This window comes from Manis javanica, chromosome 9, assembly GCF_040802235.1.
Source record: "Manis javanica isolate MJ-LG chromosome 9, MJ_LKY, whole genome shotgun sequence".
NCBI lineage: Eukaryota > Metazoa > Chordata > Mammalia > Pholidota > Manidae > Manis > Manis javanica.
The window spans coordinates 107,219,022-107,240,176 of NC_133164.1; the positions used below are offsets into that span (position 1 = coordinate 107,219,022).

At 36.7% G+C, this 21,155-nt stretch overlaps 1 protein-coding gene across 1 annotated transcript; it reads right to left on the reverse strand.

The window, feature by feature from the left end:
- Positions 1 to 1,803: 1,803 nt before the first annotated feature.
- Positions 1,804 to 21,152, reverse strand: STARD6 (StAR related lipid transfer domain containing 6). Its single transcript, XM_073213089.1, has 8 exons — positions 20,358 to 21,152; positions 18,153 to 19,743; position 17,356; positions 17,145 to 17,193; positions 9,387 to 9,507; positions 7,724 to 7,841; positions 6,794 to 6,878; positions 1,804 to 2,910 (listed from the first exon to the last, which is right to left on the reverse strand). Exons 2-8 carry the CDS (start codon positions 18,240 to 18,242, stop codon positions 2,757 to 2,759), a joined length of 618 nt encoding a protein of 205 aa, XP_073069190.1. The 5' UTR covers positions 18,243 to 19,743; positions 20,358 to 21,152; the 3' UTR covers positions 1,804 to 2,756.
- Between the last annotated feature and the right edge of the window lie 3 nt (positions 21,153 to 21,155).

Genomic DNA, 21,155 nt, shown 5'->3' on the forward strand with positions numbered 1-21,155 from the left:
CTTACTTGCTTTCTAAATATCTTCTTCAGTGAAATGTCCATGTCTTTTGCCATTTTTTTAATGCTGTTGAGTTTTGAAAGATTTTTTTACCTGAATTCCTTTACCAGAAATGTCTTTCAGGTATTTTCTCCCAGTCTGTAACTCTCGTCATTTTCTTCACAGGATCTTTCCCAGAGCATATATTTTTAATTTTGATGAAAATCAATTTCTCATTTTTTCCACATATGGATCATAGTTTTGGTGTCCAGTATAAGAACTCTTTGCCTAAGTTGTAGGTTCTGAAATTTTTCTCTTAAAAGTTTTATAGTTTTATGTTTTATATTTTAGTCCATGCTCTATGTTAATTTTTGTATAAAGTGCAAAATTAGGTCAAGGCCTTTGGATGTCAGTTGCTCTACCACTATCTGCTGAAAAGCCGTCCTTCCTCCATGGAATTGCTTTTGTACCTGTCAACCATCAAATAGGATTCAATATACTCATGAGGATAAGTAGATACATTTTCACCTGTATTTTGACCCATTCTGATGTTCTTCCCTTTCTGAAGGACTCGGGGTTCTGTTTAATCTTCAGTCTTCGCGGGTAGCCCCCTAGCTGAGGTGTAGCGGGAGAGTTGGGAGGCTGTGTATGTTCAGCTTCCCTGAGCCCTGCCTTCACCACCCTGGCAAAAGTGGAGCACTGACTGACTCACTGCAGCTCAGCTCCTCTTCCTGGGGAAAGTGGGCACTGATTTGCTCAGCCTTTTCGCTGCTGCGTGCACTTGCCGCCTCAGCTCCCCACTGGGTCCTGCTGACACCGGGAGAGGGGATGGGAAAGTACGGTGCTGGCGAGTCCCACGTCCTACCACCTTGTTTCACCCTGTTCATGTCAGGGGGCAGTGGAGGCCCAGATCCCTGCTGAGCCCTGTTGATATCAAAGTGTATTAGTTTCCTATGGCTACTATGACAAATCACCACAAATATGGGGGGCTTAAAAAAAACAAGAATTTATCTCACAGTTCGGGAAACCAGAAGTCTGAAATCCAAGTGTCAGTAGGGCCACACTCCCTCTGAAGGCTGCGGGGGAAATTCCTTCCTTGCCTCTTGTGGCTTCTGGTGACTCTAGGTGTTCTTGACTTGTGGCTGCAAAGCTCCAACCTCTGCTTCTCTCTTCTGCCTCTTCACATCTTTCCTCTGTGCATCTCATAAGATAGTTGTGATTAGATTTATGGCCCACCCAGAAATCCAGGATGATTTATTTTTTTATTTCTTATTTTTAATTCGGGCTGTTAATAACATCAGCAAAGATCCTTTTTCCAAATAAGGTCACATTCAAGTTTTCATGGATTTCACAAGGACATATCTGTTGGGGAACACCATTCTTCACTCTGCAGGGGGAAGCCATTGATGCTGGGTGGGGGTAGGGGCTGAGCATCCTGCTGGACCTTGGGAACACTGGGGGCCGGGGGTGGACTGTGAAGCTGAGTAGTGACCAGCCCTTCCATGCACAAGCTGGTGAAGTCTTGCTGCTGCCAGGTGGGGGTAGAAGCTCACTTTGCCACTAGACTCTGCTGACAGCACCCCAGCAGGAATAGCAAAGCACCACTACCTGCTTCTGCTGGGAGGAAGATTGAAAATCAGCTCCCTGCTTGAGAAGTCTACGCCACCTGGGAGGGTAATCAGAACGCTGTGTGCTTTGCCAGGGAGAAGATGGAAGATCAGCCCCCTGCTCAACCCTGCTGACACCACAGGGTGGGGGTGTCGGATACCACCACCTGCTGCTGTGGGATGAAAGATCATCTCTCCACTTTGCTCGACTGAAACCACGGGGTGAGGTGGGTGCAGTTTTTAGGTTGATGTTTGGCTGGTATAGGTGGGCGTTGTCAAAAGAGTTTTGTTCTGTTAGGCCACCTTTTGCTCATAGCCACTCTGATGGCTGAGAGGAATAGACCTTTTCTTGAAGTTTTGTGTTGTTCCTGCCTGTTGGTGGTTCCAGGATGGAGGCCTCTGCAGTGCCCTGTCTGGAATACACGGGAGGTAATAAGGAAACGTGGAGAACTCCCTACTGGGTTAGTCCTTAAGTTCCAAGCTCCCCAAGGCCAGTTTGCCACCTCCTTTCCACCTATGCTTGTCTTCCTATACTTGCTTGTCATGTTATGTGCAGGGTCTTTTACTTTAAAAGGAAGGACTTGGGAGGAATGGGCAACTACATCTTGGAAAGAACCAGAAACTGATTCATGCCTCATTCGATTTTAAATTCCAGATTTTATTCATCATCTATTCTAGTAGAATTCTTTTCAGTTTTTATGTTCATTTCCTATAATTATCAGTTTAAACAGTAAGTGAAAGAAAAACAATTTAAAATATATTTTTAATCTTTAATTAATGCTGACCTCTAACTGTATATATTTTCTTATTGATTCTTCTGCAGAACATTTCTAGGGGAAAAAAGCACAAGATAGAAGTACATTAAGAACACATGTTATTTAAAATCATTTTTATATGGGATTAAAAATTATTTAATGCTGTTCTCTTGTACAACTATGTGTTCTTATTTTCACAAAGTACCTCCAGTAATTTGTACAAGAATACTGTCTAGAATAGTTTAGACAGTATTCTTGAGATGCTGAAGGGGAAATTTGATCAAATGGAAGTGAGCTGAGAAGGCAAGCATAAATAACAGTATTTATGCATATTGACTTCTAAGTAAACTGTAATACCTGCCCCACATGATTTTATATGGCCTCATGTTAAATGGGTTCATTTCCTCTTTAGGAATGATTAATGACCTTTATGATGCCATCCTTGTCCTGATGCAGCTTTGTGTGTCTTTATTCCATCTTTTGCATTGAGGATGAAGCTTACTAAATTGGAAGGCATGATTTCTTCAATTATTGTCTGGACCAACATCACTAGTTTGGAATGTGCTGGGTTCCTGTAAACAAAGGAAGAGTTGAAAAATATAAAGAATTTTTAGATTTATCTATTGAATTTACAAGCTTATGGAAAGTAGGATTCTTGTCTTATTCACCACTTGATTCCCTTCATAGGGCTTGTACCTAGAATAAACAGGATACCTAAGATAAATAGTTACTGAAGAAAGAAGGAAAAAAAGGGTAGAGTGATTTGCACATTCATAAACATTTTACATAAAAATATTAAGTAGACTATTTCTTAAAGTCTTCAACTTTAGTCAACTTTTCCTTTTTGTCATCTTACTGACTTTTCTGAGTTACAAAAGTAATATATGATTCTGAAAATTTAAACAATACAGAATTTTCATATTACCCTCATTCTGTTCTGAGATAATCACTATTTATAGTTCCGACTATATTTTTTCAGATGATTGTCTATGTATATATACAAGAAAGTATACATATGTGTATATATATATATGTGTGTGTGTATACCTACCACACATATACATTTTTGGTTTTAGAAAAATATATATTCATTTTTCTGCAACCAGTTTTATTTTCCTCTTAGTAGGATATCATACAACTTTTTTGTGTCAATACTTACATATCTGCTTAGTTGTTCTACATAACCGCATAGAGTATTTAATACTCTATTTAACCAGCCCTTTATAGATTATCACTGGGTTATTTCTTTTTGCTATTATAAATAAAGCTACAATGAAACATCTTTGGAATGTATCCATTTGTACTTTTATAAGAACTTACATAGAATTTCTAGGTTTTGTGCACTTAACATTTTGAAATGTTATCTCCAAATTGTCCTCTAAGAACATACTCTATTTTTATATTCTAGACCAGGATTTTCAAACTGCAGTATGTGAAGACTTTCCAAGGGGTATGAGAGGATGAATAACATTTGAGGGAATAAATATTCAAATCTATAACTTCCATATGTACCTTATCCTTAAACTGAGCTGAGAACATATCACCGATGGAGATATCAGCTTATCCTTTCTCACAAGCCTCTTCACATCACCCTTAGGTTGATTTATAGAACAAAATTATACCTGTCATCCACACAAACAGTACTAGGGTGCTTTACTCTGGTTTACAAAAATCTTTGAGATGCTGAAGGGGAAATTTGATCAATTGGAAGTGAGCTGAGAAGGCAAGCAACTAATGACTTCATAATAAATAATTACCAAGGGGAAATTTGATCAATTGGAAGTGAGCTGAGAAGGCAAGCAACTAATGACTTCATAATAAATAATTACCAAGTCATGTTGTCAGTTCTTTCCTTTCAAGAAAATTTAAGGATCTAGTTGAATTGTCAGCTGATAGGTCATTAAAAATAGTTTTCGATTGAAGATCATTATGTAATTTATAGTACATAACCCAGAAGAATTTCACGGGATTGAATGATACTGCTAGAATTATATTCTTTCAATTTTAACTCACTTACTTCTGTAAACAAAGTTTCTGAGTGCTTGCGTTTATAAAAATGTAAAGTAGGAGTAAACTTGATATTAAATGCTATCTCATTATATTTGTAATATCAATCCACAGTTAAATAAATGAGTGTAACTGTTAGAAGCCATGGACCCTGGAACAAGCCGGCATTGGTTTGAAGCTGAGCTTTGCTATTACCTATGTGTAAACCTGAGAAAGTTACTTAATCTCTCTGGGCTTCCATTTTCTTTTCTGCAAAATGGAGATAGTAATACTACCTACTTCTTGGGGCTATTGTGAGGACCAAATGAATCAATATATGTAAATTGTTTATAATAATCTGGCATATAGTAAGTGCTATCTAAGTTTTGCTAATAATAAAAGATGTTTCAATAACAGTTTGTTTTTGTATTTAATAATTAAATAACATATTTGGTAATATATTTTTTACTTTGATCACGGTGTAATAATGACAATTTAATCCAGTACACTTTTTTTAACATTTAGATATTTATGGTCACAGGAAATAAAATTAATTTTAAAAATAAAATACTTATTTTTGTAGGTGAGTATGATGATAGGATAATTTTAAAAAATTAAAAGCACAAGATATATTCTGTTAAGATAAAATTATGTGAGGGAACAAGTAAAGATGCAGGATTAAGGAGAAAAGTAATGACATAACATTTCTAACTGTCAAAAGTTGTAGTATTTTGAAATTGAGAATGTAATGGTAGGTTTTAAATTGCTATGGTATTTGGATTCTACTGGATACACTTACAAGGGCAATACAACAAAGCATCAATATTTATAGAATGCTGGAAATTGAACCCTCTTAATCTTAGGAAAAATTTTAATATCAATTTAGAAATGTGCAAGGCGGAATACAGATTTACTAAATTCTTTTAGGGACTATGAAAACTACTGCTCCAACAAACTGTGTGTCCATTTTCTTATACCCTTCTCTATGCAGAGTTCACACTATGTTTGCACTGCCTAAATGGCTGGATTGAGAATATTCACTAGCAGTTTGGACGGTCTTAGATCTCTACTTGAATTTACTAGGTTTACACACTTAAGAAAGCCTTTCCAATATTTACTGGAGAGTACCATTGCTACTGATAATAAGCTTTACAAATTTACTACATGACTTGTTCGCAAATGTTGGCTGTCCAAAATGTTGGGCTGTGCAGAAACAAAAGGTACAAAAGAATCACATTTTATCAGTACATTTCTCTAGAAAGGAGACTATGAAGAAGACTATCTTCTCTCTAGGAAGACGCTGGGCTGAGTTCCCACCTAGATGGGGTACCTAGCTCAGAGCTTTTGTCCCATTTTTTGCCGTGGAGAGGGAAAGCTGATGAGGCGCAAGAAGGGGACTTTGCCTGCGAAGCACACTCCAGCGGAGTGCATGCAGCTTCCCAGCTGGGCTTCCTGCCAGCAGCCCATCTACCTCACTGCCCTGGAGCAATAATCCTTCCCTTGTTTTGTTCTCTCCTGCTGTAGAAAATAAAGTCTCAACCATGGACTCAAAACTCACAGATGGGTAGTAAGAGCACACACGTCATCATATCCTCACCGTCTGCATCCACGATCCTGCCTGTTAATGTAAGTTACTGTGAACTTCTTATAATCCTCTAATCCAAAACACTAAGGAATACAGGACTACGGTGTAATTTTATTTTGACTTCCTGAGGTATTATTTTCTCATTATTGGGAGGTTTGTATCTGACCAATATTAAGTTTTACATCTGTTTTTATGTGCCAGTGTCTTTTATTTAACATAAAATCATTTAGCAAAAATGAAAACTGAGTGAATTTGTGAAATGAGATGTATTCAGTTAATGTACATATGTTTACAGAATATATGTATTTTATGTTGCCATGTTTTCCTAGGCTAGTCACCTGAAGACAGTGACTTAGCTCTGATTTCTCTAGCTTTTCCTGAATTTATCTATTGGATGTTTCAGTCTGTAGGTATCTATTCTCAGTAAGTAGTACATTGGAAAGAATTATTTTAAGGTAAAACGTTCATTGTTGATAAATGTAAGTGTATTATAATGCTAGAGAAATTTATTTTTAATTCACAAAAATTCCTTAATAATTCACAGAAGTGATTCTAATGGAGAAATATAAAAATCTCAGGTTAAAGTTAACTGCAGGAGGGAAATATTTGTGTATGTGTGAGTAGTCCCAGAGACCTCAAGTCATATATTATAGGGAACTATCTATTCTGATTATATTTAAGATGACATTTAAAATATTAAAATATTTAAAAATTACTTTAAAAACTGTTCTAACCCTGGAACAAGCCGGCATTGGTTTGAAGCTGGGGTCATTTCCACCCCCCCACAACGTGTTATCCAGTCTTGATGAGTTAGGAATCTTTTAGTTAACAAATCACAAATTGGACTGAAAAAACTGTCAAAATAAATAAATGTAAACACTTACTCTTGCAGAGGAGAACATACATAGCCACAAGCATGGTTATGACCACAGATGTAATTTGAAAATGGAGGAAAATCCACACTACTAGCTAAGTGATTAAAATAAAATTAAAATGAAACTTGTTCTACAGAAATGAAAATTTCTATTTGCAGTAGCATATTTAAAAAAAGTATGACATAGCATTAACTTAATAATAGCATTAAGTTAGTTATTATCAGTCATATAATAAATCATATGTGCCATATACATGTGTCTGTATGTTGGCACATAGGATGTATACACAGGCCAAACCTGAAAAAATACAATATGAGCACTATCGTCCTCTCAAACTTTTTCATGCTAGTAGTTCTAAAGATGCTGTTACCTTTTACATACAAGGAAAACTGTAAAAAGTGTAATTTAATTACTTTCTGAGATCTGAAGCAATAGAAGAAATAACAAAGGAAAAGACTATTTTTTTTAAGTGAATAATGCAAGTTAGGGAATGGTTATGCATTTGCATTTTACAGAGTGACACATTTTTTGGGGGTGCTAAGGATATATCAAAACTAACAGTTTCTAAGAAATGTAAAGACCCATCTAGTGAAAATTTCTTCAGGAGTTTTATTAGTTACTGGATGTGCCCATTGTACACAATTTGAATATAAAATTATATATCCAAAGATAATTTTGTTTCTAACTAGTTTTAAAATGTATGCTGTGAATTTTTAGCCTACAAGTGCTGCAGGGTATATATTGTAAAAAGGCCAAGAGATATCATAATCATTGGCTATGATGTAAATAGCACCTCCTGAGTTGGGCAAAATATCACTAAGTAAAACAATAAAGAATTCATTGAAAACATATTTTTTTCCAAACTGTGAATTGAGGGAAACAAAACGTTTATTCACGAATCATAGTAATTCTAACAACTGGAAAAATATTTCAATTTACAACTGATAATATCCATATTCCCTTCATAGTGCTCGAAGTACGCTAAATTGATAAACTCTTGGGGAGAAATTGAGCCCATGGCAAAACTCTGTTTATCGGTCTGACAGATGAATGTATCCTGAAACAAATCAAACCATAAAGATTGCAACAATTATTTAATATCTATTCTTTGCATTGTTTTCCCAAAGAATTTCAGTGCATAAGGTTAGCCTCTATTTGGAAAAATTAGGGCTTTGAAGTTTTAAGAAATTACCACCAGATCAGCTTGCATTTTCGGTGTTAAAGGAACTTTAGATCTATAATTATAAGTGCAAGGCAACAAAAGCAAAAATGTGCAAGTGATACTACATCACACCTAAAAGCTTCTGCCCAGCAAAGGAAACCATCAACAAAATGAAAAGGTAACCCACAGAATGGGAGAAAATATTTCCAAATAATTTATCTGATATGGAGTCGACATAAGTGCAGACAATTCAGAAAGGAATCTCAATATCATCTATTTTTTGAATTTTTAATGAAACTTTGAACCACTGTGTTGTATATTTGAAACCAACATAAGATTGTGTATCAATGATACTTTGATTAAAAAAACAGAAGTTAAGTTAACCTACAGAGTTCTAAATAAGTGATAAAGTGATGACAGATATGTGGGACATTTTTGTGACTTGTTCATTCAATGAATCGAAGATCCAGTGACCTAGAATTTGACAAATACAACTGTTTGTGAAAAATCATAAAAATTAGCTTTACTTCATATTCAGATTTACCACCTTTTTCTAATAGAATTGTTATTAGGTAAAAAAACAGGACTCAATTTTAAAAACAGCTTGCTGGGGTATAATTTACATACCATAAAGTATAGCAATATTAGTGAATAAGAGACCTACAGTGAGCCAACCCAAAGTTCGGAATCCTTTACCTCACTTGTCTTGTTTCTACTGCTTTTCACCACATTTCATTCTTCCTCTCATTTCATTCACTTCTCTCTCCTCTTGAGCTTTCATTCCACCCTCATCTCACACTGATCGTTCCTTCTCTCTCCTTCCAAGCTCTACTTGCGTCCCGCATTCCATTTTCCTTTCTCTCGTTTTTATGGCTTTGATTTTCTATTACGATTACCTATATTTTTCTTTTTCTCTTTGTTTTTATTCTCTTTTCATCTCTATTCAACTGAGACAATGCATTTGAAAGTGTTTTTAAAACTATAACCAACTATATAATGTTATTTCATATAGTATCCCTACTTAAAAAAAGTTAACATGTATTTGTTAAGTCCCTATAGTAAGCTGCATTGCTCCTGTTATCTAATGTATTTTATGAGTAAGATAAATGTACTGACTTCCCACCAGCAAGGCCTGCCTAATTTTTTCTGCACCCTAATGGAGGAGGTGAATCCATGAATGCATAACCAAAGGCACCCATTGCAAGAGAGCTGACCAGATTCACAATGTGGTATGCATTTAAAAGAGAATAAAGCTAAATGGAATTAAACTTGACTAATAAAAAGAGGAATTTTTACGGCTTTTATAAAGACTTCAACTCAGTTTGAATCTATAAAATCCAATGTGTCTACATAATATAGGTTTAATAAACTCAAATCACTGAGATAGAAAACTAAAAATATATTAATACAGTAAAAGTCCAATGTTAAGTAACAAATTACCAAATCAATCCTGTGTACCAGACTGTACACTTTCAATGATTTATCCCATCTGTTTTCAGGGTTGTAGAGGAATTCAGATAGTTTAGATGTTGATTCTGGACTTATTCCTTCAACTCGATATGTAAAGTCAACAAAATAAAGAAAATCCAAAGTTTAACAAATTTAATCTAAGCTGAAAATATGCTATCATATTTTAAAGAAGACTAATAGCAATTCAAAACATTAATATTCAATTGGAAGCAGCCAGGTTCATTTAAATATGCATTGCACTACTATAAATCACTTCAAAATTCATTTTTCTACACTATTGTTTATAATATTTGTATAGTTGTCTTTTTGAAGGGGCTCCTTTCATTTAGGATTTTTCTAAAATCTTTCTCATAAACATTTACCTGCTACATTTATCATAAGCCAATAATAATTGATGAGAAGTTAGTATGTTTATACAGTACCCTATGGCCCCAATTCTTAATTTAAGGATGTAATGTGGCTTCAGGATTCAGCAAAGTAGAACCATTGTAAGTCAGGGACTATCTATAATCAGGTGTCATTTCATAAAGCACCTATCCATATACACTTACAGATAATGACTACCCCTCGTCTGTTGATAGCATTATTTTATTGATTGAGTGATCAAACATTTACTATTATATATGTACCTCAACCTACTAGAGAGTCGAACATATAATCAAACAGTTTTTATGCAGTTTAATAAATGTTGATGAGATAGAAAGCCCAATAATATGAAGGTAAATAGGGGAACATTGTATTGAAGCTCATTTTGGAAGATTTGTCCAAAACGTTTCATAGTTATTCACGATAATAGTAGGGATGATCAATATTGAAATGAAGGACATTTACAGCATTTTTTTTTTTACCTAAGAACAAAGGCTTAGTTTATTATTTAACGTGGGATTTAACTTGTTGTTTTTCTTTCTTCCAGTCACATTAATCACTTAAGCAATGTACCCAGGACAAAGAACAGACCTTGGAAGGGTTAAGGAAACTTCATGTCAACTGTGCTGGATGAAGAATGCAATACAAATTAACACAGTTAACTTAACAACCCTATTCTTAAAGACAAAACTTCAAAGCAAAGAATCATCTATATACATCATACCTATACCAACCCATATTCACAAACCTTTATAAAAAGCCAAACCCTAACACGTTTAAGCAATACCTCTTCTCTCTCCTTTGATGTTGCCCACACTCCTGAGTGTGCACTTTAAATTCATGTTTTATTTTTATTAAGATATCATTGATATACACTCTTATGAAGGTTTCACATGAAAAACAACATGGTTATTTCATTCACCCATATTATCAAGTCCCCCACCTATACCCCACTGAAGTCACTGTCCATCAGTGTACTAAGATGCCAGAGTCACTACTTGTTTTCTCTGTGTTACATACAGTGTCTTCCCCATGTGTACTAATGATAATACCCCTTAATCTCCTTCTCCCTCCCTTCCCACCTGTCCTTCCCCACCCCTCCCCTTTGGTAAGCACTAGTCCCTTCTTGGAGTCTGTGAGTCTGCTGCTGTTTTGTTCCTTTAGTTTTGCTTCATTGTTATACTCCACAAATGAGGGAAATCATTTGGTACTTGTCTTTCTCTGCCTGGCTTATTTCACTGAGCCTAATACCCTCTAGCTCCATCCATGTTGTTGCAAATGGTAGGATTTGTTTCTTTCTTATGGCTGAATAGTATTCCATTGGGTACATGTACCACCTGTTCTTTATCCATTCATCTACTGATGGACACTTAGGTTGCTTCCATATCTTGGCTATTTTAAATAGTGCTACAATAAACACAGTGGTGCATATGTCTTTTTTTAAACTTTTTAATTAAGGTATTATTGATATACACTCTTATGAAGGTTCCACATGAAAAAACAATGTGGTTACTACATTTACCCATATTATCAAGTCCCCACTCATACCCCAATGCAATCACTGTCCATCAGTGTAGTAAGATGCCACAGATTCACTATTTGCCTTCTGGTGCATATGTCTTTTTGAATCTGAGAACTTATTTTCTTTGGATAAATTCCTAGGAGTGGAATTCCTGGGTCAAATGGTATTTCTATTTTTAGTTTCTTGAGGAACCTCCATATTGCTTTCCTCAATAGTTGAACAAATTTATATTCCCACCAGCAGTGTAGGAGGGTTCCCCTTTCTCCACATCCTCGCCAGCATTCATTGTTACTAGTATTTTCAGTGTTGGCCATCCTAACTGGTGTGAGGTGATATCTCATTGTGGTTTTAATTTGCATTTACCTGATAATTAGCGATGTGGAGCATCTTTTCATATGCCTTGTTGGCTATCTGAATTTCTTCTTTGAAGAAGTGTTTGTTCAGATCCTCTGCCCATTTTTTAATCAGGTTATTTGCTCTTTGGGTGTTGAGGCATTTGAGTTCTTTATATATTTGGGATGTTTAGCCCTTGTCAGATATGTTGTTTACAAATACATTCTCCCATATTGCAGGATGCCTTTTTGTCCTGCTGATGGTGTCCTTTGCAGTACAGAAGCTTTTTAGCTTGCTACAGTCCCATTTGTTCATTTTGCTTTTGTTTCCCTTGCTCAAGGAGATGCATTCAGAAAAAAAGTTGCCCATGTTTATATTCAGGAGATTGTTGCCTATGTTTTCTTCTAAAAGTTTTATGGTTTCATAGCTTACATCCAGGTCTTTGATCCATTTTGAGTTTGCTTTTGTGTATGGGGTTAGACAATAATCCAATTTCATTCTCTTGCATGTACTGTCCCGTTTTGCCAACACCAGTTGAAGAGGCTGTCATTTCCCATTGTAAGTCCATGGATCCTTTATTGTGTATTAATTGACCATATATGCTTGGGTTTGTATCTGGGCTCTCTAGTCTTTTCCATTGGTCTATAGGTCTATTATTGATTATTGTGGCTTTTTAGTAGCGCATGAAGTCAGAGAATGTAATCCCCCCAGCTTTATTCTTCCTTCTCAGGATTGCTTTGGCTATTCAGGGTCTTTTGTGGTTTCATATGATTTTTAGACTATTTTCTCTAGTTCATTGAAGAATGCTGTTGGTATTTTGATAGGGATTGCACTGAATCTATAGATTGCGTTAGGCAGGATGGCCATTTTGACAATATCAATTCTTCCTATTCATGAGCATGGAATGTATTTCTATTTATTGGTATCTTCTCTAATTTTCTCATGAGTGTCTTGTAGTTTTAAGGGTATAAGTCTTTCACTTCCTTGGTTAGGTTTATTCCTAGGTATTTTATTCTTTTTGATGCAATTATGAATGGAATTGTTTTCCTGATTTCTCTTTTTGTCAGTTCATCATTAGTGTATAGAAATGCAACAAATTTCTGTGTATTAGTTCTGTATCCTGCAACTTTGCTGAATTCAGATATTAGATCTAGTAGTTTTGGAGTAGATTCTTTAGGGTTTCTTTTATGTACAGTATCATGTCATCTGCAAACAGTGAGAGTTTGACTTCTTCCTTACCGATCTGGATGCCTTTTATTTCTTTGTGTTGTCTGATTGCTGTGGCTAGGACCTCCAGAACTATGTTGAGTAAAAGTGGGAGAGTGGGCTTCCTTGTGTTGTTCCTCATCTTTAAGGAAAAGCTTTCAGCTTCTTGCTGTTTAGTATGATGTTCACTGTGGGTTTGTCATATATGTCCTTTATCATGTTGAGGTTCTTGCCCTTATACCCATTTTGTTGAGAGTTTTTATCATGAATGTCTGTTGAATTTTGTCAAATGCTTTTTGTGCATCTATGGAGATGATCATGTGGTTTTTGTCCATCTTTTTGTTGATATGTTGTATGATGTTGATGGATTTTTTAATATTGTACCATCCTTGCATACCTGTAATAAATCTTAGTTGATCATGATTGATAATCTTTTTGATGTATTTTTGAATTTGGTTTGCTATTATTTTGTTAAATATTTTTGCATCTATGTTCATCAAGGATATTGGTCTGTAATTTTCTTTTTTTCTGGTGTCTTTGCCTGATTTGGGTTTTAGAATGATGTTGGCTTCATAGAATGAGTTTGGAAGTATTCCTTCCTCTTCTACTTTTTGGAAAACTGGGTATTAGGTCTTCACTAAAGGTTTGATAAAATTCAGTGGTGAAGCCATCTGGTACAGGAGTTTTGTTCATAGGTAGTTTTTTTTTATTACGAATTCATTGCTTGTAATTGGTCTGTTCAGATTTTCTGTTTCTGGGTCAGCCTTGGAAGGTTGTATTTTTCTAGAATGTTGTCCATTTCTTCTAGGTTATCCAGTTTGTTAGCATATGATTTTTTATAGTATTCTCTAATAACTCTTGATATTTCTATGGTGTCTGTAGTGATTATTCCTTTCTCATTTCTGATTCTGTTTATGTGTGTAGATTCTCTTTTGTTCTTGATAAGTCTGGCTAGGGGTTTATCTATTTTGTTTATTTTCTTGAAGAACCAGCTCCTGCTTCCATTGATTCTTTGTATTATTTTATTTTTCTCAATTTTATTTATTTCTGCTCTAATCTTTATTTGTCCCTCCTTATGCTGAGGATAAAGGCCCAGAGGATGGCTGTGCAGGTAGAGAGGCCCAGGGACCAGTGTGCTGCATACGGACTTGCTCTGAGTGAGCGTGATTTTGGTGATTCACCTGCCGCCAAGGAAATAAAGTTGGGTATAACCCTTTCACAGCAAGAACGTTTTACTGTCATTTTCTTTGGTCACATCGAATCCATAGTGAACTTGACCGGGGCTGAAACCCATTGGCAAGACACCATTTTATGAAGAATGGGGTACAGCTGAGTAATGGTATCCATGGAGTCCATTAGTAGTTACTGAAATAATCCATATGAGAGATGGTGGTGGCTGGTAGCAGGGAGATAATGAAAATTAAATAACTTCTCTCTGTATATATCTAGTCAATTAGGACATCTCTAGAATCCAAATCTGAGATCAATGAGCCAATCTAGGCCAATGTTTTACAAGCATGTTCTTGGTCAAAAACATTTGGAAAAGTTTGCATTAAAGTTAAGTAGGTTTCTTGAGGACTTACTAAAATTACTTTAGGATTGAATCTTACAGTGAATCTTCAGAATGAAGTGTTTTGAAAAGTTTTATTTGATAATGAAACCCATTTTCCCCCCACATGACATTTTTGGGGATTATATTTCTCCCAGACACTAGTTTGGCAAACAGGATTAGACCATGCCGTATACCCCCAAAAGCATGCAATGTTTATCCTCAGTTGCTCATTCTAAATTCATGTGCATATGTTTCTTATCTGGATTATTTACAATGCTTTAAATAAAACACTGAAGCTTTGAAGTACTGGAAAAATTTTAATCTTCTCTAGGTTTTCCCGTTGATTTGACTGCAATCTCACTTTCTTCTCACTCTATTGTGGGAGGTGGAGAGGTAAACTTTTGACTGAGGCAGACCAACCTAACCAACATGTTCAAATTTATTTCCTTTGTAAAAATTGAAATATCTGCCACATCTGTTGACAATAATAGAGATATTTTGAAAAATATAAACTCCAGTCACACGCTCCTTCTGAAGAATCAATGAGCTGTGCTTGAGAAAACAGGCATGCAAAATGGAGTTTCATGTACATTTTATCAATCTTAATTTTGAAGTTGTGTTTAATATTTATTGGACTATAGCTCACCTGTAAAAAAAGAATCAAGTTTGCCAAAACCAATGTATGATAGGCCATCTCTACAATGGTCCCCTCTACTTCCTGGGTTCACACACTTGCGTACTCCCCTTCCCCTGAGTCAGGGCTGGATATAGTGACTCACTTCTAATAAACTGAATATTGCAAAAGTGATAAAGAGTTCACTTCCAAGATTAGGTTGCAGAAAGGCTTTGGCTTCTGTCTTGTTTGCTCTTTCTTTCTCTTGCTCTCTTCTAGAACCCTCACTCCTCAGAGTAAGCAAACTGCCATGTTGTGAATAGCCCTACAGAGAGGCCTATATGTCAAGAAACTGAGGAAAGCATCTAGCCTAAAGCCAGCAAGGAACTGAGGCCCTCATTCCAGCAAGTGCATAAAGAACCGAATCCTACCAACAACCATGTAAGTGAGCTTGGGGGTCAAGCTGCCTTCAGACAAGACCTCAGCCCTGGCACACACCTTGACTGTAACCTTGTGAGAACCCTTGAGGCAGGGGTACAAAGCTAAGCTACACCTTGATTCCAGACCCACACAAACCATGAGATAATAAATGTCTGGTAAGTCACTAAGATATGGGGTGACATATTATTGTACAGTGTTTGTAAATTTCACTTCAAATGTGAGTACAAGAAGTTTCAACTTTTTTGTCTGTTTAGTTTAACATATAAGAGTAAAATAGCTTATGATAAAAAATTTTAATAAACTTTAAAACAGTCTAATTGAGTCTATTCTTTGAATGGCTCTAGGCATTGTATATTGCACCTTGTGTATAAATACCCAGGAAATATTTGTACAATAAATAAGCAACTTCTGGGGTTTCTTAGATGCATAGGTTGCTGTCTACACTGGTTTGATCTGTAAGGCATCAAAAAACTATAATATCCAAAACTTTATTCTCCTAGTGTACCTGGTTTTGACCTTCCCCATTCCCTTATCAGTCTATTTTTGAAAGTGCCACTATTAGAATCATTAATTGTGTAGATAACAAAGGCAGGAATTATCTTCCTGATAATTACTAAAATGAAAATGAGAAAGCACACTAGCTTTATCCCATGGTAAAACACTGGACTGAAGCATAAGATAGGTAAATTTTAGTCAGATGTAAAAATAGCAAGTACAAAATGAAGTAGTTGAAAGAAGTGGACTCCAAAAAAATAAAAGGGTATTGAATAAAATTTGGTTTTCTCAATAACACATAATGATCTGATGGCATTAAGGTGATATAATGTGGGGAGTGGGCTATGCCCTTCCCCCACTTGCTGATGTGGCGGGAATGGAGAACAAAGAACATCCTGTTTACGCATTGCATGAGCAACTGAAGGAGCCCTGCTGTGCCTACCTTTGCCCGGCTACCGCCGCTGACGTTAATACTGTGCTTGATTGTCTATTGGATAATGCTATTTCCTGGAATAGTATGCTTCTTTGCTGTATAAATACTCTGGACTGGAATAAAGCTTTGCTGGCGATGCACAGGAGCATCAGCCCTCCCAGTTCTTTCTGTCTGTCTTTGTTTTCTTCGCCCCCCTTCCGCACTTCAGGACCTGCTCGACTCGGCGCGGCCAGACTGCATCAATATAATGAGCAATGAATGACTAACTCTTAAACATAAAGTGAAAAATGTCAGCACAATTTCCTTTTGTGTACTTGTACTGGAAATAGCAGGATCCTCAAGGATATCCTTAACAGCAGCTTATAGAAAAAATTTACATGTATCAGCAGGAGAAATAAGTTGGGGAAGTAAACTGATTTTTAGTGGTTCATTTAATGGAAAGATGGGTGTTTAAAAGACCATAAAATACTGTTAGCAAGAAAATATCAATTTACTTTTATAGTAATTATTTCTCAAACTAGAAATTTCCTATCTTAGTGAATTATTCATCAAAAGGGATTTCCCTCCCTATTCCTTCAGGTTTGAAAATGATTAGAAAATATATAATTGCTATATTTTATGAGTATCACATTTCAACCAGTGACTTTATAATTTCTATTTCCTCATTGTTATCCAATAATGTATAGCTAAGGAAGCAGGATTAAATTCTTGATTTATCAAAGCCATTGAATCCAAAATAATGATTGTAAATAAGAAATTGTATTCACAGATTTCCATGGAATTTTTTAGAAGCCTTGCTGGAAACAGTTGTCTTTTCTCCAAAGGAAATAAAAATCTACAAATACATTAGCTGTCAGATACAGGAAGAAAAAGAACCTCAGAAAAAAAGAAAACAGAAGTAAAAATGTTTTCTTGGTTAAAATAAAATAGTGCTTAGAAAAGTCTTCCTAATGAATGGTTTCTTATTAAAAAACAAACTCTTGATCCACTCCTAGGAATTTATCCTAAGAACGCAGCAGCCCAGTTTGAAAAAGACATATGCACCCCTGTTTACTGCAGCATTATTTACAATAGCAAAGAAATGGAAGCAACCTAAGTGTCCATCAGTAGATGAATGGATAAAGAAGATGAGGTACATACACACAATGGAATATTATTCAGCCATAAGAAGAAAACAAATCCTACCATTTGCAACAACATGGATGGAGCTAGAGGGTATTATGCTCAGTGAAATAAGCCAGGCAGAAAAAGACAAGTGCCAAATGATTTCACTCATATGTGGAGTATAGAACAAAGAAAAACTGAAGGAACAAAACAGCAGCAGACTCACAGAACCCAAGAAGGGACTAACAGTTACCAAAGGGAAAAGAACTGGGGAAGTTGGGTGGGAAGGGAGGGATAAGGGGGAAAATTAGCACACATAATGTAGCCGGGTCGGGGGATAGGGGGAAGGCAGTATAACACAGAGAAGACAAGTAATGATTCTATAGCATCTTACTACACTGATGGACAATGACTGTAATGGGGTATGTGGTGGGGGCTTGATAATAGGGGGAGTCTAGTAACCATAATATTGCTCATGTAACTGTATATTAATAATAGCAAAAAAAAATACTGCACAGCAAAAAAAAATGTTGTTGCCTTATAGAAATGGGTGGGAACAAGGTGGATTGGGACATGAGTAGGAATGAGACTTTTCAATGCACATCTTTTTGTATCATTTTTATTTTTGAAACAAAAAAAAGCAAACTCTTGACACCTATTTGTTTTTTTACCAATGTTTTAACCACTTTCCAGCCTGATGTATTTTGATTGTAACCTAGAATTTCTTGAGCAGTTTGTTGGGCAAGTGTCTTATAGTCCATCTATCTGCAAAGTTTTAAAAACAAATGAATGTAAGAGTACAATAATATAAAAATGTTTTTAAATGCTGTATTATGTTTTACTACAATTTCTCCAGTGCCTGTCACATAGAAATGAACAATAATTACGTGTTGAATGCATGCATGCACGAATCTCTTCTTCCTTATTAATGGTCTTTCAAATGAGAAAATGTGGTACAGTACAAAGAGCAGGCTTTGGAGTCAAAGAGATATGTGTCAAATCCTGTCTCTTCCACTGACTAATTGTAAACTATGTTATTTAGTATTTGTTTCCCTGTTCTCTGGGATAATAAACCTAACCTGGTAGAGTTAATGTGAGGATTAAATGAGAATACACTTAAGTGTTCTACACTATTGCCTACTACAATAGTCATTCAATAAATCATTATTATTTCTAACACCTTAATCATGTTTCCATTCTCTTGTTAAGCATCATAATCTGTTGAGCGTGTCCTGGGAATTAATCTTTTTTAAAGTGAGTGGTAGGGGCAGTCAGTGATCAGATCCCTAGCTTGGTCTCCAAAGTTAATTCTCACCTGTTTTCTTCTCTCCCACTTAGCTCCAATCATACTGACCTCCTGGCTGTTCCTCAGATACAACCAAGCATCTCCTTACACTGGGATCTTTGCATTTGCTGTTCCCTCGGCTTGTACCATCCTTTCCCAGTATGAATGACTGACTCCTGTTGATTGGTGTCTTTATTTAAACGCAGGATCAAATTTAGACAGGATCAAGTTCAAATCAGTTCAGCTTAAACACATTTGCTGAACCCCTACTAGGGGTTCCATACTGTGGTGGGCTTGCAAAAACAGCTGCGTAAGATACTGTTTATGATCTCAATGAGTTTAGGAAACTGGAATCTCATTGGTCCTTTGGCCCCACATTCAGTTTTCAGTTAGGGGAAACTGGCTGGTATGGTACAAAGAACGACAACTAAGAGCTGGCTTCAAATCCTGCGTTTGCCACTCACCGCTAGCTGTATGACTTTGGGTAAATTGTTTAACCTTTGAACTTCGATTTTCACATCTCTAGATTATGGATAGTAATAGCTATCTCCTGCGTCATTATAAGGATTGAGTTAACACATGTAAGAGTGATCCAAACAGTGTGAGACCTCTTCTCAGTGGGTTAGCTTCTCTGCTTAAAATGGACACATTTAAATCTACCTTTTAAAGAGCTCTTCAAAGAGCTGACTCAATAAACTTTCCTAAAGTTTAATGACCAGAACATGTCTTCCTTAGCTCTCATATAAAACTCTTTAGGTTGGATTATAAATCTATTTTCTCTTGTTTAGTTCTCCAGCAAGGCACACCCTAGTTGACCTTTATATTTGAAAAGCTTGAGTAAACCATTATAACTCCTCTTTTCTAGCGGACTCCTCTTTCCTCCTCTTGGTTTCCTTACCTTTCCTAATAGATCTAGTTCAGAATTTTAATAGCTATTGGAACTCTTCTCCAAATCCTTGTAGAGATTTTCTCTTAACCTGTGAAGGAACAAAAGTGGAAGTACAATTATTTTGATCCATGTATTAGGTCAATATATTTGATAATTTCCTTTATATTTTTTCAATGTCCTATTTACACTTAATGTCCTCCTTAGGAAACATTTGCTATATAAGCCCCAAGATGGAAGAAAAAGGTAGTAAGAGAAATGTTAAAGCTACTGTTTATGAAAAGAACCTTTAGGAGGTTATTTTCAAGAAAGGTTAAAAAGCCATTTAGGTGGAATGTGGATAAAAACATGTAACTTTTTAAGCTCATCCCATTAACAATCTTTGACTGATCCCTGACCTGTGCATGCCTCAGCATATATAAAATCTTTATTTCCTATCATCAACATATTTGATACTGACCGATCTAGAAACTGCACAGATTATTGGAATGTATCACTGGAGTGTGAACTGCGGGCACTCTGTCTTATCCATTTTCAAATCATTAGCACTTACTGCCATAATAAACATGTTTAATTCAATCACTCAACTGAACTTTATAGCTTCTGGACTTTTTCATTTGCTAAGGAAAAAGGGAAGGTTAAATTTAGTGGGCTAAAGAGGGTGAGAAGAAGAAAGCACAAATGACAAGACTACCGTCCTATTACCTGGTGACGTAATGTCAGATAAACTGGAACATATTCAGGTGGAGCAATGGTCAAGGGTATCTTCATCCATAGGGTCAGTGGAAAAAAAACATAAACCAGTTTTGAGATGGCATCTTTTTTTGGGTACAGCACGTGGTTGAAACTGTATTCTTCACACTTCATATTCTGTCCCGGCCTTACAGATGGGTTCACACATGTTGTTAGTGGGTCTTTACATTTGTTTGTATGATCCCCCCTTTTCTGGGCTGACTGGGTCCCTAATACGTCACTGCCATTTTTCCCTGGGAATCAAGGTCCCCAAGGACTTTGTTAAATCCCATCCCTAGCCAAACTCCCTCCAACAATCCCGCATCTGCTTTGAGCGTGAGGGTCCGGCTGGAAGCCCGGGACGGCGGTCCCAGGGATGGGGTGGGGAAGGCACGGAGGAGTCGGGGAGGGAAGTGGTTGGGGGGAGTTGGTGTCTTAGCCTGGCGGGTGGGGCGGAAGGCGGGGAGGCCGAGCGTGCTGGACGGTCTGGGACTGTGCGGCCGGCGCGCGTGGACCCGGGCTGCCGCCGCCAGGGCTCCCGAGACTCCGGCCCCTCGTAAGGCCGGGGAAGCCGGCCAAGGAGGGTCAGCCTGTCACCAGCGCAGTCGGCCTGCGAATAGCGGGGACGGAGGTGAGGAGGGAGTGCAGGGCGGTGACTTGGATGTAGTCCAGGGCCAACCCCTCCATCCGAGAAAGACGAGGAAGGAGGAACTACACTTCCCAGCAGGGAGTGCTACCTAACGTCCGCGGCGCCCCCTTCCCCTGCAGTTT